We start from the raw sequence: 24,058 nt of genomic DNA, 5'->3' as shown, positions 1-24,058 counted from the left end.
ATATTGATTGAACATACTGACTATAAAGATTATTAAGATACAGGTTATTTCCTCCGACATCTTCCTTGATTGCTTCAATACCATTTTTGCAGATTATATCTTTCCTGTTTATCCTTCTGATTTTTCTAAACTTTTTCAATATAGAAGCATTTTATATTTTTATTCTTACAGAACAGTCCATTGTCAAATCCAATCACTAGTCTGCGATAAATTTCATTTCCCTGTATCCATTTTGCTATGAATCCTTTCATCTTGTCCAGAACTTCAATCTCATGAATATCTTCTTTCCCTTTTTTTTATTCAGTGTGGACCTTCAAAGTCAATGCATCTTCTGAAACCAGAAGTCGATGTGTCAACATGCCGATCGGCATGTACAAAGCGGCTATGTGGCCAGAAGGAATGTTGATCATGGTAGATCTTTTCTTAAGGGAGGCATGAAGTTACACCTTCCATCATCAATACGTCATGGAAGTAATCATTCTGAATAATTATTTTTCATGCTCATGTTGCTTTAAGTCTTATTTCCAATTTTTAAGATTTTTATGTAGTCTTTGGTTAATTTTTTGCTGTTTGAGCAGTGAAAGACATGTTTAATGTTGTGTTTTTTACCGGTTGATAGATCTCTCTTTGTCTCTCTGATTAACCTTTTAATTTGTTTTTGCATGTCTGTATGTACATCCCAGTGGATCCTCTTCTCCTTTCTCCAAATTAACATCTCTTCTAAAAGATGGGATTTTTGACAGTGTAGCACTTCCTTGGTACCTTGCTGAAATATCAGTCTAGGTCTTTTTTGTGTTGTTTATTCTTTCACAGGATTAGCTGTTGCTGACTCAGCTAACAGTCACTGCCCAAACCCAACTGATCCTGAGAAAATGGAGGAAGAAGCCACCCTAAGCCACTGCAGAACATACAGTCTAGGTGCGCCCATGATGCTGTTAGGAAGTTTCAGAATTTTGACTCAACAGCAGTGAAACAATGTCAGAATGGTGTGTGGCTTGGAGGGGAACTTGGAGGTGGCGGTACTGCAATGCATCTGCTGCCCTTTATATTCAAGCCTCTCATTTGAACTTGAGTTTTTGTCTTTCTGATTCGGAGGTTAGGTTGCTAGTAACTCAGCCCTGGCTAACAGAAAGGACAATCAAGACAGCTGTGCTGTTCAGGGCAGCCCAATTTGGCATGACAGGTATCAGGCTATTTATATGAAGTGCTTAATGCTTGGTTGAAGCACAGTTTCTGGACAGATTCTTTAACCTTTACTTTTATGGTGGGTAGTGTAATTCCATAGCATGATAAGCTATGCCCTATACACTACCATGGATTCATTGGTGCCCATTTTGTGCCTGAAAAATCAGCACAATGTAATTGAATTTCTAGGTCAAAGAACCTACCAGCAATTCTCAAGGTTCAAGAAAAGGTCAGTCCCTACTCTTCATAGAAAAGTTAAATCAAGTAGCTTACATTTAAACCATAGGCAGAAGAGATGGAATGATGTTTCTGATATTCACATAAATACAAAGACCTGGTGGTATTTATTGACCCTACCAGAATACATTCTACTTTTAACATTTTTAATGTTGTTATTTTAAGACAGAAAAAAATACAAATAAGTACTTTTAAAACCTGAGAAATGGATTTAGAAAAGATAAAAGTTGGATCATTTCAGTTTAGATCATGCTATTATGAAGCCATGAACTGTATTTATCTTGTAAGTTTAAATGTCAAAACAAATTTTTTACTCATCACATCTCATTGCATTTCTAATCTCTTACCTTTTGTTACAATGCAGTTCATAGATGGGGGTTTTAAACTGGATGGACTTGACCATTTCACCACTTCGAAGTGAGTATAGATCCACACAGCAGTATGGTGGGCTGATGACAAAGAGAAACGCAAATGAAGTTACACAGAAGTATGTTCAGCGCATTAAAACAAAACACTAGATTTGAGATTACCATTAGTTTTATGATTAGACTTACAGTAGTTGATGTACAGTGCAGAACTTTTCAAAATACACATGTAAACAAAATAAATAAAGAAACCAGAAAAATGCTTCAGGTAACACAGTTAATTCCTGCAACACATCCATTCTATATCTAACCAAGATCTGTCATCACCTGATCAATAAGATCATCTGGTACGGCCTCTCTAACACATATACATGCAGCTGCCCAAGCGTTCTGACTTTGCATAAATTGGCCCAAGGCCAGTGAAAAATTACAATCTGTGAGTAGTTCTGAGCAAGAAGCAATGTTTTGCCACAGATGTACCAATAAACACATGCTGAGGGTACACAGTTAAATTCACAATAGTGTGAAGGGCACCACTCAACCACCAACTGACAAGATCAGACAAATGTAACTTCCTTGCATTTCTGCATTGTCACCACCAAACAACCAGAAGACAACCCCAGTAACACAAGACAGCTACTCAGCAACTAATTTTCTTTTCAGACTCCCTATTCTATCTGTTTAAATCAGTTTTGGCATGACACATTACAGTATGTTTTCTTGCAGTTAGCAACATACATCACAGCATTTTTTTTTACAATAAATGGAAGGGAAATTCATCAGATAAACTAATCATTATTTACTCACTTTCGAAAATGTTATCCTTCCCAGCTGGACATAGGAATGCTTTGCACAACTGAGAAGGTACTCAGTTGAACAAGACTGCATTGAAGTCTGTCATTTCAACTGAGAGTATATTGTTCCAATCACTTAAGACACCAAATACTCAACAATAATGTTCAAAACACACAAATATTAAAAGCATCAACAACAAAGTTGTCTTAATGCTATATTGGGAAAATGGTGATCCAAAATAAAATTCAGTAATAATTAATCTTGCATTTAAATCTTTCATAACATGTAGGGATGAGTATGTTGATAATTTACAAATGCTGACAACCTTTCAATAACTAAATATGATGTTCCTTCTTGCAGAGGTTGTGCAGTACAAATGCTATTGTGCAGTTCCAGTCAATGAATTCGGTGACCTTTTCACACTACAGTATTCATGACAACTCAATTACTTAAGTCACGAAATTTAAGTTCTAAGTTTTGGATCAACATCTATGTGGTTCGGAGAAAGAATCATTCACCACAACAAATATACCCAGTTCTCAATCAAAGGGATGGGTGGGGTTGTTAATATTCATTTAAAATAGACATAATTCATTGAGAAAATGTGTCTTCCTTGTTGGAACTAGTGTGGACAGCATGTCATTTACTGGAATACAATGGACTCATTTATGACACACGCACAAAAAATAGTGCATAGGGTATGAAGCTGGCCGCAAAGATCAAAGATGGAAACACTTAAGCGGTAAATTAGAAAAATATGCACAACAGTTTTTAAAATGTACTTTTTAAACAATGTTCTCATTGAAGTTCTGTCAGTTTAAAAAGTGTAAAATATTAAAAAATGTAGTTACAAGTAAGGTGATGAGGATAGAAAGGAACAAAGTAAATTAACTTCATATTTCGGAGCACAAAATTCTCAAAGACATTTGAAATGGACAGAAATGTCAGTGCTCATCACAAATGTGCAAATAATTAAAGATGAAAATGGGAGGTATCAACATGAGCTGAACTAGGAAATTTAAACCAGACCAAATTAATGTGTGGGTTCTGGGCCAGTTCTGTCAAGAAAGTTGATCAGTTAGCAAATAATCTAATGTTTTATTTGCATTTCTGAATGAACATCCTGGCGTCCAGAGAGAAAGTGGACATCATATAAATCCTTTGTCATGTAATTGCATTGACTTTTAGTACAAGATAACAAATTAAAAACTGAAGATGAAAAAATGACAACTAAATTTAATTGAAACTAAAATATTGTGTTATAGGTATCGATAGATCTGATACTAAATGTATATGACTCACATCTAGCACATTTTCATCATACTTAGGGACAAGAGTAGGCCATTCAATTAAGTCATGGCTGATCTATACCTCAAGACCATTTACCTGTACTTACTTCATAAATTTGAGATCATTCCAATCTCTGCTACCTACGCCTTCACATACACTAAGTCCTGTTCACCTATCACCCCTGTGCTCACTTATCTACCTTGGCACCTGGTCAAGCAACATCCAAATTTTAAACTTCTTATCTTTGCTTTATCATCACTTCGTGGTCTCACCCTTTCCTACCTTTATAATTTTCTTCAGCCTCAAGATATCAACACTCATCTAATTCGCTTGTGCATCCCCAATTTGAATTTGTCCACCATTAGTGCCTATGCCACCGGGTGCTAGGACCTAACCCCTGTAATTACTTTCCAAAATCAGCCCAACTTTTTTCTTCCTTTAAGATGCCCCTTAAAACCTAACTCTTTCGACCATCAGATTTGATGTTGTCTTATGTAACTGGATACCTAATTTTGCTTTATAACAATCGTATGAACTGGCTTAGGACATCTTATTACATTTAAGAACATAAGAACGTAACATAAGAACTAGGAGCAGGAGTAGGCCATCTGGCCCCTCAAGCCTGCCCCACCATTCAATAAGATCATGGCTGATCTTTGTGAGACTCAGCTCCACTTACCCGCCCACTCACCATAACCCTCAATTCCTTTACTGTTCAAAAATTTATCTAGCCTTGCCTTAAAAACATTCAGTGAGGTAGCTTCAACTGCTTCACTGGGCAGGGAATTCCACAGATTCACAACCCTTTGGGTGAAGAAGTTCCTCCTGACCTCAGTCCTACATCTGCTTCCATTTATTTTGAGGCGATACCCTCTAGTCCTAGTTTCACCTGCTAGCGGAAACAACCTCCCTGCCTCCACCTTATCTATTCCCTTCATAATCTTATATGTTTCTATAAGATCTCCCCTCATTCTTCCAAATTCCAATGAGTATAATCCCAGTCTACTAAGTCTCTCCTCATAATCCAACCCTCTCAACTCTGGAATCAACCGAGTGAATCTCCTCTGCACCCCCTCCAGTACTAGTATATCTCTTCTCAAGTAAGGAGACCAAAACTGCACACAGTACTCCAGGTGTGGCCTCACCAGGACCCTATACAGCTGCAGCATAGCCTCCCTGTTTTTAAACTCCATCCCTCTAGCAATGACAAACAAAATTCCATTTGCCTTTTTAATTACCTGCTGCACCTGCAATCCTACTTTTAGCGATTCATGCACAAGGACACCCATGTCCCTCTGCACAGCAGCGTGCTGCAATTTTTTACCATTTAAAACATAGTCCATTTTCCTTTTATTCCTACCAAAATGGATGACCTCACACTTATCAACATTGTACTCCATCTGCCAGACCTTTGCCCACTCACTTAGACTATCTATATCCCTCTGCAGACTTTCAGTATCTTCTGCACACTTTGCTCTACCACTCACCTTAGTGTCATCTGCAAATTTTGACACACCACACTTAGTCCCCAACTCCAAATCATCTATGTAAATTGTAAACAATTGCGGTCCCAACACTGATTCCTGAGGCACACCACTAGCCACTGACCGCCAACCAGAAAAACACCCATTTACGCCTACTCTTTGCTTTCTACTGGTCAACCAATCCTCTATCCATGCCAATACATTACCTGTAATACCGTGCAACTTTATCTTATGTAGCAGCCTTCGGTGTGGCACCTTGTCAAATGCCTTCTGGAAATCCAGATACACCACATCCACAGGTTCCCCATTGTCCACCATGCAAGTAATGTCCTCAAAGAATTCCACCAAATTAGTTAAACGTGACCTACCCTTCATGAACCCATGCTGGGTGTTCCCAATAGGACAATTTAAATCCAGATGTCTTGCTATTTCTTCCTTAATGATAGATTCAAGCATTTTCCCCACTACCGAAGTTAAGCTAACTGGCCTATAGTTACCTGCTTTAAGATAGTATCAAAATTAATTTGTTGCTATTAACAATGTTTTAACCATGTTTGTTTGTCCCATATCCATTGTTATCCTTAATTAATAAAAAAAATTCCCAAATCAAACTTCATAGCTCCAATTGTCCCAGCATTCAAAGCCTGTTGGGAAGACAGTTCCAAATTTCCATTACACTTCCTAATTTCACTTCTCAGTAACTTATCTTTAATTTTACAATGGTATTCGATTGTACTTGACTTGCCTACATGTGGAAATAGTTTTGTAATATTCAATTTCAAAAGTTTATTTAGCCATAATTAGATCACCTCTCAATTTTTAAAATTCAAGGTACTCTAAGTGCCTTACATGTAAATCCCATCACATTTCGTTTGAAGTGTGAATATAAAAGTCACCAAGACATTCCTTGATTTCTCCTGACTTTGAGAAGTAGCTGAAAATTCACTGACTTCCAACCTTCAGAATAATATCCATCAACTCATCAAGCCTCAGAACATAATTTACAGAAACTTAAAAGCTTCACAAGGTTACTCAGGTTATGCACAGGTGTATCTAAGTAGCAGAATGTGTGTGTAACATCATGTAAAATACTTGTCCTTATTAAACAGTGATCAATGCAAGAACCATTTGTTAATACTAAAAACTAAGAATTTTGTCTTGAAGAATTACACCAGTACAAATAAGATACAGATTTGATTTCTCACATCATGTAATTCAAGGAGACAGTCACATTTCTGAAGAATTGGTACAGATCTAGTTGTGGTCACAGAGGCGGGGTATAACTGTCAGTAAAACTCTAGGTGTAGAGGGGCATCAGCCTCTGCTCTTATCAAACAAGCATGAGGTTCTTGCTGCCCATTTGGGTGAAAGCAAAACTAACAATGGTATCACAGCAAAGAAGGCCATTCAAATGTAAGGACTGAAACTGAATTACACTGATGATAAGGGACAGTATATTCAACTGGACAGAAACTGTTCTCTGCAGCCATGACCAGAAGTTTCAAAGTCTGCACTGTATGGCCAGTACCACGGTTAAAGACATCTCCTCACAACAGCAGAAGAACTTGGCAGAAATGAGCTCTTTTATCCATGTTTTGACTAATGTTGATATCTGGAACTCACTGATCCTGAGCAAACTAAACATCAATAAGTAGGTTATTTTTGAGTAAGTGGGACTTGACAGCATTGTAATGACACCTTCCAGATTTTGCTGAAGGTGAAAGTAGACCGACGGTGCAGCAATTATTTGGATTGGATTTATGCAGCTTTTTGTGGATCAGACATATCTGGGCCATTTTCTAAATCTTCAGGTCAATGCTCAGGGTGTCACTGTACTGAAAAAGTCTGGCTATTAGAACACGCTGCACTTAAATAGAGAGAAATCACTGCCCTGACAAATTATATAATTAGGGATGTAGATAGGACTTTAAGCTGTACCGAAGAAGGGTTCAAGTGAGGGGAAATTTGCAGATTTAAAGAGGAAAGTCAAGGCATCAGAGCAGCATGCATTTGTGTAAGTAGAAATATAATTTGGCAAAAGGGACAGAAAGATTATTAGTGAGTGAGGAGTCATAGGGATCACTGTTATTAATATAGATTGTAAACAGCTAAGATGAAGGGGGCAAATCTAATGTACTCAAGTTTGCTGACAGTAAGATGTAAGGAGAACACAAATGACTAGATTTTCCAGGGGGTCTAGGGAGAATCTGGAGAGCCAGTTAGGTTGGCAAAATGACAAAGAATGGTACAAGATGGGGAGTCAAATAGCTACCACAATACTATGTTGCAGGAATTTTGACAGCTGCCCACTGCGTTGCTATTTGAACCATTAACCAGCTCTGTAAGCATTTTTGGGGTCAAAAGGGCCTTCCACCATGAAGCAACTACCAAATGAAACAAGATGGCTTCCCAGTGGACTGTAGGAGACAAACCTCCTTTATGGGTGCTCCATTCCCATGGAAGTATTCCCGGTTGTCAATGGCCAACCCCAAGCCTATTTCTCCAGCACCAGCACAGGAACACTCTCCTCACAAATTGCATAGCCTTCCCATCTTCTCCAGCAACTCTTACTCCTTTTCAAGGATGCTCTGTCATTAAGGTGCCCATTCCATTGAGTGTTTGCTGGGCAAGTCACATTGAAATTCAGGATCAACTATGATCTTTTTAAGAACAGCAGGGCCAAAGAGCTATTCGATTTACTCCTGCTTCTATTTCTTACATGCATACACTCTGATTCCTCTTTACATTTCATTTATACATTTATATGGCTATAATTTAAAAAATCACTTCTAAATTCAGAATCACTTACAGTGACTGGTCTATCCACAGGGGTATCATCATATTGTAATGTGATGCACATAATTTATGGCACTGTCTGTTGTCAAATTGTGAAACATAACTTCAGCTGTACTACGATGTACCACAATCATTTCAGTTGGAACCACAGACTTATATGCAAGTCTCCCAACTCTGCACCATTTCCGTATCACAATTTTTTTTTCATTCTGAATACAGATATAAATGTTTTGGGCTGTAACACTCACAACCACTTTGCATCAGGCATTGCCTAATTTCTCAAATTTTAATTACTTAACAAACATTCCAGAACACTTACAATCTGACAACTACATATGATATATATTAGCCCCAGTGCTACTTAACAATAGCACCTCTACAAACTGTGTTCTTATGTCTTGACATACATATTCCCAAAACTTTAAGGCACCATGAGAAGATACTAGAGCTATTATTCACCCTTGTGATACCCTACGTAATTGTTCTTCATTGATTAATGTTGTCTAGAAAACATTTATGACCAATGACAGAAGCAAGGAATAAAAGTACCTCACATATATCACACAGATTAAAAGGGGACTAGAAAACAATTTCATGTGTTACATAGGTTAAACTTGTGTGTTACCTTATCCAAAGTGACACTAGTTTAGTTGATTTGCTTTGATTGATTGCTATGGTGGTGAGAATGGGCTCTTAAGTAATTACTGTATGACTATAATTTTCAACAATTGAATTCAGTGGTATATAGTTGGTTAACTTGTATGATAGGGAGTAATTGAAATATTTAACCAAATGCAAGTTATTTGTGCCATGCTGTCAAGATACAAAGTGTTCATTAATGGCTCTAGAATGTTTATTCTAAATGGTGTTGAAAAAATATGCAGAATCCAAGATGCTGCAGCATTTTCCACTGAGTTTTCTTTTAGCATTGGCTGCCTGTTGAACCTCTGTTCTCCAGTCCCAGTTTCAGATTCCTGCTGCTCTAAAACCAGATTCAACCAGGCAATCTACTGCACAGTGAAGGAGGGAGAAACAGCCAGAAATAAAAATAGGTTGTTGTTTTACAATTTTAAGAGCCCTTAAAGATATAATATTAATTTAACACACTCTGCTGGAAATTAACTGAATTGGTTCCACTGTCCATTTTACATCCAGCCTGATGCTACTTTCTACTGGAAATTTATAGCAGCTGGGGTATAAAATGGGCAATCTCATTGTGTAGTTTCAGGTTATGTTAGAATTACCCAAATTAGACAGCAGAGATAACCCAACAAGATAAGTTGCAAGTTGATAGCTGCTGGCCCTTCAAGGACATCCTCTCTCAACCCACATCCCCCTTTTGGGCTTAACAAACTTTCACCCCTGTCCTGACAGTCACCAAGAAACCACCAAATCCCCAAAAACATCTACTCTTGTTCCACAGTTCATATGTTCCTTTTTAAAAATATTTCATCCAAGTTACTCATCCTGCATATGGTCCCAATTGGAGCTGTGACGATAAATTTGGCCAGCTAACTGGTCACAACTACAACTAGATCAACTGGTCAACTGGGAGTAGTTAAACTGGCCAATGAGGGACACATTAACAGGGACTATTGTCTCAATTTCCACTTGATAACTGCTTCATCTCGGCTATTTAACAATTGAGATGATAGGGTTATTCTAAGTTAATGATGTTGAAAATATTAAGACTTACATAATAAGAGTTGGCAAAGGCATGATGGGCCAATTGACCTGCTTCTGCATTTTTAACCGACCTGGGTAGCTACTTACCTATCACAGACAGAAAGAGGTAAGATATCCTGAGAATCTTTTCTGGTGCTTCTAAACTTTGTCTGATGATTAGTCTTTGAGTATAATTATCTGATTGTGGAATGTGTATTGAGACACTGGCTATTTTGTTGAAAGCAAAAGCAAATAACTATTTGCAACATTAGTTGTCTTTAGTGCAACAGCTCAAAACAAAATCAGTGTACAATGGTGTCAACTAATCCATGTAATGCCCAAATGGACACAATGTTACATAGTCATTTTTCAAACAAGTAACATCAATGATTCAGATGTGTTACATTTAGTAAATAATTCATTTGGTGTATAAATCAATGCAGTTTGCCATAGTTAAAATATGGTTTGAGTTGTTCAGAGGCACAACAGTGGGTAGGATATTCGAGAGCAAAATTATCAAATGTTGGGAGCAATAAATATAAAGCCAAAAATATTATCTTGAAAGTTGGGCCATGAGAAAATTCAAGAATAAAGGAATGTCTTGCAATGTAGCTCATCAGTGCTTAAGTTGCTCATTGCTGAATGGCATCATCATCTTAGATATTTTAACGGACATTTCAATTCTCCACACTTCATAACAGACGTTTCAAAGCCATGCCTGCATTGGGAACATGTTTTGTGTTGAAACACTTGTTTCTTTTGAGGGTTGAAATGCCAGTATGCATCTAGCTTTCAAGTTGTAACCAGGATTCTAACAAAACCCTCCAGCATGCAACTAAGTCTCAGCCAGAGCTCCAAGGCTTCTGCTGCTGCAGCAGTTGCAACAAATACTTCTTGTCTTGTCTCTTTAAATCCAAGGTGGCTGCTGATGCCTGCATCTCCAAACTATCATTAAGGTTTAATTTCATGCCATGATCAAGTCACATCAACAGTTCTAAGTAACAAAAATCTCACTATGGTCAATTGTTGTATGTTGTAAATATACAACAGCAGCTACACGCAAAAAGCCTCTTCTTGCTGTTCAGTTCTTTGGTATGTTGAATTGCACATTACACATTTAATTCTGAAGCACATGGTGCTTTAATTCCTCTCATTATAATATTTAAATGAGCAGCCCAGTGACTGCATGTGGGTTGGTTGTCCACTTTATGCCTCACTTCCATTAAATAGGAAATGAGCAGGTTGGAGGAAAATTTGAAACCTTTAACATTATTATATCCTGCCTGACCCAAGTTCACCTGTTTTTAGGATTGAAGTTCCCCATTCATCAAAGAATGAAAGACTGAAGGGAGATGAGGGCAAAAGAAAGAAAAGAGTAAAAGAAAGGGAAACAGGGAAAAGAGGAAAGAGAGAAGAAAAGAAATTTTGATGCTCCACTTTTAAATAAATTCTTTGGCTATCTCAGAGGATGAAATTTCTAATCTGCATTTTGATACTTCAACATACCAAACTAATTGAAAATTTCACCATTGAAAATGCACTAGGAGGTAGACTGTAAAATACTCAACTGAGTTCATTGTCTGCTAGGTTATGGAACCTCTGAAAGGGCAGATCTTAAAAAGGGCATTGCTTCCTGACTGTGGGAAGTTCTATTTACCGGAAATGCTTTGATACAGTTTAAGGAGAAAAAGAAATATTTTACAAGAAAAAATGAAATGGACCACATGCTGTTAGCTCAGATTTGTGGCTGCACTCACAAATGTGTTCCCACAAGTAAACATCTGTCATCATGTGAGAGGGTAAAGAATTGTTTCAGAATAAATGTTTTAGAGCATTGTACTGTCACAGCAGGAGATTCCCAAAACTTCTAATGCTTCATCCTGATTCAATCACTTGCTGCTTTTTTCAAGCCTTAAAATGTCAACATTTTGTTACAACGTTAATTCTCAATGGCCAGAAATAGTGAATTTTTGTGATCATCCTTCTCCAGGTTACATCCAAACATCCAGAGGTGAAGGGCTCTATGAGGTGACTCAGCTTATGATAATTCCTTGCCTTAAGAACATGTACTATTACACTGGACTAACTGGTGGTAAATTCAAAAACAAATCAACAATATTATGTGCAGCCTTTAAATATCCATCTTACATAACCAATGCTTGATAAAGAAATGTTTGATTAAAATGCTATGATGCAAAAAGCCTAATCATTTTAGAGGACAAGTTGGCTCTTAAGGTCATATCACTCTGATTAATCATAGTTATTACAGTGAAGGACAAAGAGAAAATCACAGATGAAAACAATTAATCTATTTTTATAGGCAACAAGTAAGGTGGGTGGTAACTGAGAAGTTTTATAAAAAAAATCCTGACATATATTCCGCTTTTCTGCCCGACCTCATCACACAACAAACGCTCACCACATGAGAGGCTTTTCAAGGCCTGAAGGGCTACTTTGATTCAACAGCACTGCAGGCATTAGCAGAAGCATAATTAGGGTAAAAAGTTCAACCACAGATCCACGTCTAAAGCTGTGCCAGAAATTAACTTCCCCTCATTCGCTGTACTGTACTGTATTGAACTGAACTGAACCCTCCCTTAGAGCCCATATTAAAAACACGTTTGGGTTTTATAGAGCTGCTTCCTTTTCAAATTAATTATTATGCCACTTTCTGGATGTAATTTCTAGGAACTGAACCACTACAAGCCAATCTTTGTCTTCCAAAGTACAGACTAGTAGCAAGGAAAATGTACTGTGGACTCAAATCTCTTCGATATTAATCATTATGAACGTAATTGGTAAACAGCTATTAAACTATGGAGTTGAAAGAATTGAGTAGGAAGGTGCTGTTAAAGTGTGACTGGGTCAGATTCTTATTCTTGCTACAGATTATTTTTGTTGGTCTGTGATGCTGGCTTTTCAAGGCAGTTTTTTTATTACTAAGTTGCTCAGCCCTTTGTGGTAAAGGTATGAGACACTAATGTCTGCTCTGTCTTCAAGACCATGTGGTTTTTTTTGTCAGGCCCCTCACAGTCACTCAGGAACCTCGTTCCACCAATCCATGATGGCGCCTTAATAGGAGAATACATAAAATATAAAGGAAACAAAAAATTGCTTCACAGAAATGTTATCAAGCAAAATATGCAGCTTGACTGCAGTTCTGAATAAATGCCAGAGCATTTTTCTCCCCAAAAAGATATTTTTATCGACTCACTGCTAATAAACAGAAAGGAAAGAATGATAAAAAGTCTTTAAGATTTCCTGAGCTGCAAGTTCAGCGCATCAACCGTTTCAGGAGATCCTGGAAATAATTTCCACTACCTAAACAAAGTGCAGTACTAACAAACATTATACATGCTCCTGTGACTCAAAGATGTCCAGTATAATGTAGGGTATGCAGGGTAGATTGATCTTAATAGGATAATAGATCGGCACAACATCGTGGGCCGAAGGGCCTGTACTGTGCTGTACTGTTCTATGTTCTATGCTCTGCAGCTATTTGACTCTAACAAACTAGTTGTTGATACCAAGGGAGCACAGGACCATTTAATTTTATTTTTCATATGTCGTACTTTGTTTAGCATTTGAGGTATGTGCTGCCTGAAGCACAATGATGCAAATATGACGTTTAAAAACTAGAAAATTTTTCATTCTCTGTTCTGACACCAAAGTAGCCTTATTAAACAGAACTTACTAACTAAAGGAACCAAATGATCCACATTTTTATCTCAAGAAAAAAAATTACTATCTAAAGCTTGCATGAATAGAGTTCAAAGAGTTGAGCTGGACATTGTCCAGAGCTTTAATGTATCAGTACAACAATGGAAAGGAAAGATCACTGGGACAAATTTAAACAGCTCAGAAAGCATACAACAAAAGAAACTTATGATCCACAGAATAATGTGGTTACTTCAGTCCAAACAAATAAAAGAAACATCAAGTCTAAAAGAAATTGCATCAATATAAAAAATATAAATAAAAATTGTGACTTGGTGTTACATTTTTGGGTTCTACTTTGTTATATTTCCGTTTGTAAGATTTTTTAATCATTCAGTGATGACATCTGTTATTTACTTTGTGCACCTATCCACATTACTGTATTAAACATGCAAAATATCTCAGCATTAATCAGCTGAATAACTTATCTCAATACAGCAAAGTATGACTTTGGTACTGTTCTTGACTGCTATTAATCATTTAATAAAATCACTCAGTATTAAAGGAGGCTATTCAAACCATTGTCTGTGCTAGTTTATCAAAAAATCTACCAAATTAATCCCACTTTCTCTTACTTGTATAGCATTGCAAATGTTTCGTTTTCAAGTATGTACTAAATCCTCTCTGAAAGTTAATACTGAATCTGCTTCCACCACGCTTTCAGATCGTTACAACTCATGATGTAAAAAAAAGTCTCAACCTTTCTCTGGTTCTTTCTCAATCATCTTCAATTAGACACCTCTGGTTACAAATCCTCTGTCATCATTATTTTTGTACACCTCAATTAAATCTTCCCTCAATGTTCTTTTCTATAAGCAGAAGAATGACAATTTCTCTAGTAAAATCACAGATCTGAAGTTCCTTATGTTCCAGTACTATTATAGAAAATCTCTTTTCCAAGGCCTTGACATCTTTTACAAAGCCTAATGATCAAAGTTGGACAGACTATTCTAGCTGGGGCCTCATCAATGATTTATAAAGTTTTATCATGACCTCCTGCACTGATTCTCTCTGTCTCTATTTATAAAGCTAAGGATTCTTAAACATGAGTAAAATATTCCAAGGATGTAGGAAACATGAAATAAACAGAAAATACTGGAAATACTCAGCAGCTCTGGCAGTATCTGTGGAGAAAGAAACAGATTTAGCATTTCAGATCAATTACCCTTCATCTGATAAAAGATTTTGGGCCTAAAAGGTCAACTCTGCTTTTTCCTCCACTGATGCTGTCAGACTTGTTTGTTTTCTGATTTATTTCGGGTTAGATAATGTGATCTAATAGCTTCAACAACTTATCCTGCTACTTTCAAATGTTTGTACACATAAACCCAGATGTCTTGCTTTCTAATTTGGAACAAAGCATAAACTGTGAAAAGTAGTAGTGGAGCAGAGGTGGAAGAGACTATGTTTCTATACTTCCCTGTTCCCTTCTCTTACAGTGCTTCAGGTAATCAGATTTGATTTACCAACCTATTAATCAACAATAGTCGGCATGGTTTTGTTAAGGGCTGGTCATATCTGACCAACCTGACTGAAATTTTGGTCAGGGCAACTAGGTAATATTGCAAGTACAATGTTTGGCAGAATTCTTCCACAATGGTGAAGAACTATGACTTCAGTATTTCTGATAAAAGGCACATTTTGTTGAAGTTTTTCATCCAGCACTCATCATTTCACAAGAATACCAATCGATGTAGAGTTATATTTTCCAGTGCTTCTACTGATCAGATTCCACTTGCCAACCAATCAACACTCTCCTCGCATGCAGTATAAATGTTAGTTTTCCCCTTAAATTGTTATTCTCACATGATGAAAAGCTTTGACAAAATGTACCTTTTTTGTAGCAATTCTCAAGTTCTTCACTACCGAACAACTATTTGAATTTAGAATTCTTTGTAAGGGTTACGGCCCGGCAACACTGACAATGAACTTAAGCTTGCCCTTCTTAAATCTGTAGTACATCTGTTACAAAGTTGGGTAGAGTAATTGTGAAGTGGAAGGCAGGAAGCTAAAACGTGTGGTTCCTTTAAAAGATTTGTGCTTTGTCTGTACTTAGAAATTTTTATTAGAAATAAACAATGTCTGTGAGCAGCAGCTGAAGTTGCCAGTACAGAGAGCCTCAAAAAGTGAAACAAGTGTATCAAAAAAGCCTTACAGGTGGCAGGCAAAACAGCAGTCTTGTTTTGATGTTGTGACAACAAATTTGAATTTGGCCAATTAATTTGAAATCAAACTCAGCAATTCAAAGCCAAGTGAATTTAAAAACTGATGGTGTTAACAATCTGAAACTGATCATATTATAAGAATTTGATTGTCATTATGGGTATATAAGATGAGGGCATTTGGAAAATCAGAGAAAGCCAACAGCCATCTGAAAAAGTGAGGTAACTGCCACCTGCCAGAGTTAGCACCATTCTGTTCTCAAAGAAAGCCCATCTAATTAATCAAAGGTACCATAGTATTTTAGCTCAAAGTCCTCATTGAAGAAATTCCTGACAGCAGAATTAACTGAAGAAAGGTGTTTGTGAAGAGACCAGAGATGACAGAATATTCCAGAAGACAGTCTGTGTGAACTTGGAGAGATTAAGTTATAATTTATTGCTTCTTATTAATTGGGTTTATATTAGTGGGACTTGTCTCTGTTTAAACAGCATTCCAGTAGAACTTAGACCAGTTAGGGAATAGTTAGTAGTCTAAGGGAGAATTGATGGTTTGTTAGTAAATTCGTTAATTTGTTCTTGTTACTTGTAAAGTGAAGATCAGGGATTTTCTTTCTTTTAACCACTCTTTTAATAGATTATGAGGGGAAAGCTGAGCTTCTTTGGGTGTTTCAGGGGTAATTATTAGAGGGGAACCCCTACGCCTGTCATAACAGATTGGGGCTTGTGTTTTAGTTTAATTAACGGAGGGGTTTGGCCATTCCGTCGTAACACATCATTTCTCAGTTATCACGTCCTCTGATCATATAGCAGAAGACTTCTCAAGGTAGAGTTTCCCCTGATCTTATGGCTGGGGAATTGAACCTCATTAGGGGTAATGTAGAAATAGACTTATTATTGTCAGTAATAAATTTAATAAAAACTCAGGATAATTTTTTTCACACAGAGTAGTTAAAAAGTGAAACTTGCTACCACAAGTAGCTGTTGAAGCAAATAGTATAGATGCACATAAGGGTAAGTTAGATGTACAAAAGGGAGAAAAGAACAGAAGAATATGTTGTTAAAGAGTGGATGAAGTAGGATTGGAAATGGGTTATGAAGAACATCAACATTGGTATAGATCTGTTGGACAGAATGGTCTGCTTTAGACTTATAAATTCTATATAACACTTCAGACATAAAAAAGAACAGAAATGCATTCTGTCATTCCAACTTATCAACACAGGCCCTGGACACTGTGGACCTGACACAAGATGGATATTTTTTACTTTAATGAGGTGCAAGTGTTCTCCTGATCACCATCCAGAGCATTTTCACACTGTTTGCACCATTCTGTTACCACTCAGAACCTGGCCCAGACTCCTACCAATCAGAAGCAGGTTGAAGATACCAGAGGCCAGTATAAATTTTCATTCAATTTCTCCTCAAATTGCACCATCACCACCTTTGCCCTTGCATAATCATCTACCCACTGAAGAAAATCTCTCATGGTACAAAGTGTGCTGACAATGCTGCTTATTGCACTGAATTTAATTCTTTCGGCTGACTGAAGACAAGACGTCTGAAAAGTTGGCCAAGAGAGAAAACTAGTTTTCCATAAATGTCAATTGCAGCTGGAATCTATTCTCCCAATCTGCTGACTGGAACTCCAGCAATCAACAAAAATGGCTTCGGGTACATTTCATCCCGCTCACATATTTATTGAATGAAACAATCAGTAAAGGTTAAGAAGCCCGAACATTTAAATCAGATTCTTTGGTCAATTGAAGATTGAGATTCACTTCAATAAGAGAATTTTTAGAAAGCTCACTGACTCAATTTAAATATTCTTCCTTTCATCCAAAACAGCCAGCACAAAATCAAATACAGCCAAATAGTGAGATGATTCAATTCTAATCCAACATGCTAAAAACACATTTTTAAAATGCCAGCATTAAACATGCCCTTCATTGGCATTTGTACTTTTTAAAGTTGAAACATGCATCAGTTTAGCTCAGTTGGGGGTACACTTGCCTCAATAAAAGGAAAACTTGCATTTACATAGTGTCTTTCATGACCTCCAGAGATCCCAAACTGCTTATCAGCCACTGAAGTACATAGTGACTGTTGTAATGTAGGAAACATTGCAGCCAATTTGTACAGCAAGAGCCTACAAACAGCAATGTAATAATCGACAAATCCGTTTTGTGATGGAGTGAGACTCCAAAAGCTTGTGTCTTCAAATAAACCATTTTTGACCTTGCCCACACCAGTCCAACACTAGCACCTCCACATCATGTTTTGTGATATTAATTCAGGGATAAATACTGGCCAGTACAACTGGGGAAAACTCCCCTGTTCTTTTCTAAATAGAGTCATAGGACCTTTTAGGTCTACCTGAGAAATCAGACAGCGCTGCAGTTTAACAGCTCATCCAAAAGACAACTCCAACACTACAGGACTCCCTCATTTATGCCCAGGTTTTGGAGTGAACTGGAACCCACAACTTCCTTACCCATCCTTCCCTCCTTCATTCCTCTCTTGGTACCAAAGCCTTCAGGTACCTTACTCCTCTTTAGCACTCCCATTTTGAATTTCTTTAACTTAATTCTTCATTCTTAACTTTTTAGATTCTCCTCAGAGTCTACTTTTATGACTATGTACTACTCTGTCTACTTCACTGGTTAGTCTCTCTCTTTCTATAAAGTCAGGGGGAATTTCATTGTATTAAAGGCAAACATTTTCAGTGTGCGGCTCGGGTTCAACTGCAACCCAGAATTTCAACATATTATCCATGCAGTAACTATTGTAGTTTGAGGAAGGGCTGTTTTGCTGGAGTTGTCAACCTATACGAGTAACTTAAAGCTTATTCAGCTGAAGATCCTATGAATAGCAGGGCGTTGTCCTGACGTTCCAGCCAACATTCTTCCCTTAAACCAATACCAGCAAAAACAGATTAATATCATGCACATCTAATCAATCTGTGGGATATTGCTAAACTCAAAATGGTTATTGTATTTGCATCTGAAGCACTTTGAAACAATTGTGAAAGTATCTTAGAAATTAAATAAATGCAAGTCCCTTGTTGTTAAGTACACATATTTAGATGTATATTTCTTAATTTAACGTGCCGATCAATAGAACGGATATTATAATTCCAAAATTCACAAAACCCATACTAAATTTGTTTTTAAACTGTCAAACAGTGCTCCAGCAAAAATGCTACTTTGAAGGACAAGTAATTAAATGAACAGTAGTTCTGCACTGCTCACTTCAGTCTAACTAAATTTCTCAAACAATTTGTAGTAAACTGGGAGATATGGTCAGCTTTCTGCCTATTCCAGTTTATCCTGTTGAACAGAACTGAGTGATTATCTTCCTAGCCCTTTAAAGTAAAATTATTTTGAAGGAACTCTCGGCAGGGGTGAACGTGCATTAAAATAAAACAACAAGATGCCAGATTTAATATCTTTTATAAGATCTGCATCAACATTTTCAAAATGAAAAGAAAATTTAAAGCACCCCTGCTCTGAGCCAATGTATGGAAATCAACTGTTTAACACAGTGAGCACAAATCACAGTAGTTGAGGATACAATGTAAACTTTACAAGTCAATTCTTAAAATAGCCTGAAGAAAAAAGCTATTTTTAACGTACTAGAGGCATTTACATTGTAATCATTCTCTTACTCCTCATGAATATTGTCAACCTGTACTGTATTATATATTGAACAGGTTGCATCCATTCAATTCAGCAATCAACTGAACATCATAAATTGAGTCTCAGGATTTTTAATTTAGATTGTGAAATTAAATTAATCACTCATCAGAATTTGGCACCCGATGTTATCAAGTAAGTATCAGTTTGAGATAACAAGGTGTAGAGCTGGATGAACACAGCAGGCCAAGCAGCATCAGAGGAACAGGAAAGCTGACGTTTCGGGCCTAGACCCTTCTTCAGAAAGGCTCCTACTATCTCAGTATGAGTTTGAGTTTTGTTATGATTCACTCATACTTGCTACCAACAACATTACGATCACTAAATCCCCACATATGACACCTTTAGCTTTACCAATAGTCATGTAAATACTGTGGCTACAAAAGCAGGTCAGAGACTGAGAATTCACAGTAGGTTACCATGAACTTCCAGACCCTGCTCTTCTAAGTGGTCACGGTTTGGAAGATGCTGTCAAAAGGAGCCTTGGTGAGTTTCTGCAATGCATTTTGTAGATGGTACAATGTGCTGCCATTGTGCATTCATGGTGGAGGAAGTGAATGTTTGAAATCATCGGGGTTAATCAAAATGGGCTACTTTCCCCGGGATGGTATCGAGCTTACTAAGTATCAATGAAACCACACTTAATCAGACAAATGGGGACTATTACAACATAGTCTTCACTTGTGCCTTGCAGAAGGTGACAAACTTTGGAGATACAGGAAGTGAGTTACTCACTGCAGAATTCCAAGGTACTGAGCTGCTGTTATAGCCACAATATTTATATGCATGGTCCAGTTCAGATTTTAAACAACAGTAAACCCCATAATGGTGATAGTAGGAGATTCAACGATATTAGTGCCAACGAATATCACAGGGAGATGAATCTTCTATTGTTAGTTATGGTTACTGCCTGGCACTCATATGGCAAACACATTACTTGGATTTATATCATGAAAAGCTCTATGATGGCACTTGAAACTTTGAATTTAACAAAATGGCATCACCTATGAGGCGGGACATCCAAGGTAAATCAATTTCACAAGCACAGACAAGTTGCACATGTTGACATTCACATCAAGACCAAAACTGCAATCCGCAAACTCAACGCCCATGCATGTCCTCAAGCAGTACGTTGGGGAGTCATGGAATAATCACATCTGACTCCTTCCAGCTACCAAATTCTGAAAGTTGATGCTCCAAGTAACATTTTGCTGTAAGCTTTCCAATGATAATCACTGATGAGTACACAGCTGGAAGGAGGGTGACTCATACCCAATTAACATAGTACTTAGGAGCAGGAGTAAGCTATTTGGCTCTTCAAGTCTGCTTCATGATACAATAATTTCATGGCTGATTGAACTGTCGTCCCAATTACACCTTCCTGTCTGCCTCCCTTAACAAACATCTCTTTTATCTATCAAAAATCAATTTAATTTAGCCTTGAATAAATTTAAAGATCTAAGTATTTCTAGGAAAGAGAATTTCAATGGCTAACAGAGATAACAAGGTGTAGAGCTGGATGAACACAGCAGGCCAAGCAGCATCATAGGATTGCTGTGTTCATCCAGCTCTACACCTTGTTATCTCAGATTCTCCAGCGTCTGCAGTTCCTACTATCTCTGATTCAATGGCTAACAGCCTTCTAAAAGAGAAAAAAAACTTTCTTCTCCTTACTTAAGGAAGGATGTGAGTACATTTCTATGACTCTATGACTCTATGACATTGGAACCTGAGCATTCCACCCACTTGTATTTTCAAATACCACCTGCCCTTCTATGGCAGGGAAGGCAGATCCATCATTGGATTATTTGGTCACCTCAGGACTCACAACACAGAAATAGAAAAAAATCATCTTCAGTCTTGAGGCTCTGCCTCAGATCTGCATTGGAAGCAGCTCAGAGAAGGTTTACTGGCTAATACCTAAAATGAATGAGTTGTTTCTCTTATGAGGAAAAGTTGGACAGGCTGGGCTTGTATCACTGGAGTTCAGAAGCATAAGAGGCAGCTTAATTGAAACACCTGAGATCCTGAGGGGTCCTGACAAGGTGGGTATAGTGGTATGCTTCCTTTCATGGGAGAACTTGGAAATAGCAGTCACTATTTAAAATAAGAGATCATTCACTCACTTAAGATAGAAGAGACTTTTTTTCTCGCAGAGTATTGAGAGTCTTTGGAACTCTCCCTCAAAAATATTCAACTACCCCCTTTTAAGAACAGGATAGGTAGATACTTGATGAGTAAGGGAGTGAAAAGTAATTGGAGATTTTGTTTTTATTCATTCACAGGATATGGGCATCGCTGGCTAGGCCAGCATTTATTTCTCATCACTAATTGCCCAGAGAGCAGCTTCAGAGTCAACCACATTACTGTGAGTCTGCAGTCATATGTAGAGCAGACCAGGTAATGATGGCAGTTTCCTACGCTAAAAGACATTAATGAATCAGCTGGGCTTTTCCCTGACAATTGGCAATGGTTTCATGGTCATCAATAGACTCACAATTCCAGCTTTTATTGGATTCAAATGTCACAAATTGCCATGGCAGGTTTTGAACCCAAGTCCCCACAACGTTACATGGATCTCTACATTAATAGTCTAGCAATAGTACCCTAGGCCTTCAACTAAGAATATTGAATAACTAGATCAACCATGGTCTTACTGAATGGTGCAGAAAGCTCAAGAGACCAAATGTATATGCTCATAGATATGTATCTCAGTCTTGAAAGGGCAACTTCAAAGATCTGAAGAGCTGAATAGTCTACTCCTACTCCTAAGTCCTAGGTTAATATGGTATAGATCTCCATATTTCTAGCTGTGTGCTCATCAGTCACTGCTCATTGGAAGACTTAAAGCAAAGAAAAAATACTTTATTTAAAATATCAAGAGAATTTGGTAGCTGGCAGGAGTCAGATGTGATTATTCCATGGCTCCCCAGTGTACCACTTGAGGACTTGCATGGGGTTTTTAAGTCTGCAGACAGGTATTCTGGTCTTTACTTTTAAACATGATTTCCTCTGTTTCCAGCCTCCCCCACAAGAGAAGATATGATCCTGGTAGCCATCTTAACAATTCTCCTCAGTATTTTATGCATTTCAAAAAGATCACCTCCCACTTTTCTAAACTTGATTGGGTAAAGGCCCAACTAGTTCAACCTTTCCTCAGAAGTTAAATCATTCATTCCAAGAATAAGTCATGAATCTTCTATGAAATGCTTCTCATGCAATTACATCTTTTCTTTCAAATAACGAGACCAAATCAGTGCACAGTACTCCAGATGTGGTCTCAGCAATGCCCTGTTAAACTGTAGTAAAACATTCCCAAAGCTCTGAAACTTGGGTGAGATCTGCAAACTTCCTTCACATTGTGAGCAAGTAGAGATGGGTTCCAGTTTGCTATTCTTGTGGGATTTGTGATTCTTACTATGGACAGGCTATGATTCAGTGCATTGGCTTCTCGAATGACAAGTGGGTCTCCAAAGTATTTTGTTTCTTTGACCTTCCATGAAAATGCTATCAGAATTCTTAAAAGTTGTGGTCCAGTGGGAGGCACAGGAGACATCTGCTGTGACCATCAGGGATAGATTTCCTGTAGCTGGAATGGGTTTTATAACCAGCAACCAAAAGCTCCACAGACACAGGAAAGACATTGATCTTTTACAAAGCAAATCTGTTACAATGCAGTCTTTTTGCACTGCTTATTTTTCACTAATGCTGAACTCTGTGCAATGTCACAGATACCAGAAGTAAAAGGAAAATAACCAAATTGGTTATGAGGATCTGATCGTGCAGAATAATGACCAGGATGGTCCATTTTGAACAGTCTCTTCATTGAAAATACTTTAGATGTGCTGAAGATCCCCTGTGTTGGAAGGCAAATCTATAGACGACAACAAAGAATAACTTGGAGGTAATTTTCATGTTCGCTGTATTAACAGTAACCTGATAAAAAAGGTTACCTATTGCAGCATCTGCCCAATTTACACTCCAATTAATTCATTCTACCTTGCCTTTATTATTTTAAAGATGTCCTCAGAATGGAAGCAACACTGGCAAGACTACAGTTAGTGCTCTGAGAAGGTGATGGTTGATGTTTGCTTCTCTTTGTGTCATTGCAATATTTACATCGAAATCATCGTTGGCTGTCTCTTGATTCAAATATGGTGTCAGAGTCATAGGTTTCTCCCATGGCTGTCCATCTGATTGAACAGGGTGATTTTCAATGCACAGATCTTTGAGCACGTGCAACTAGATGACCCACAGGATAGTCAGATCCAGAGTGCAGGATTTGATCCCCTTTCTTTCATTCTTTGCTGCTGTTCTGCGTGATTATCAAGAGACTGTGACTCAAAGCATTTTACAGCTTGATAGACAATGAGTCACCACTTTGATCAATTGATAGCAAGATCCTCCAGTCCGTCCACTTTAGTTGAGTTTGCAAGATTTTGTTTGAATGCTTGTAAAATTGGCTTCAAGAAGGACATTACCATTTGATAATCCTCCTATTGAATTTAAAGAATGTAGCGAAGGCACTGCTGATGTGATTTTGCTAGCGTTCTTAAGTGTTGCTGATAGACAGAACAAGGATACAAGAGTGTGAGACAACAAGGTGCAGGGCTGGATGAACACAGCAGGCCAAGCAGCATCATAGGAGCAGGCAGCCTCTCTGCTCCTAT

The 24,058-nt window shown here is 37.7% G+C and overlaps 1 protein-coding gene across 1 annotated transcript in view; it reads right to left on the bottom strand.

The window, feature by feature from the left end:
* bcas3 (BCAS3 microtubule associated cell migration factor) overlaps positions 1-24,058 on the bottom strand; it is a 1,061,909-nt gene that overhangs the window by 900,068 nt on the left and 137,783 nt on the right. Inside the window, exon 8 of the mRNA XM_048612335.1 lies at positions 1,770-1,871. Within this exon, the coding sequence (XP_048468292.1) occupies positions 1,770-1,871 (102 nt within the window). The remainder of the gene's footprint in view (positions 1-1,769; positions 1,872-24,058) is intronic.

Source organism: Rhincodon typus, chromosome 26 (assembly GCF_021869965.1).
Source record: "Rhincodon typus isolate 14 chromosome 26, sRhiTyp1.1, whole genome shotgun sequence".
NCBI lineage: Eukaryota > Metazoa > Chordata > Chondrichthyes > Orectolobiformes > Rhincodontidae > Rhincodon > Rhincodon typus.
This window is presented reverse-complemented; position numbering and strand designations above follow the sequence as displayed.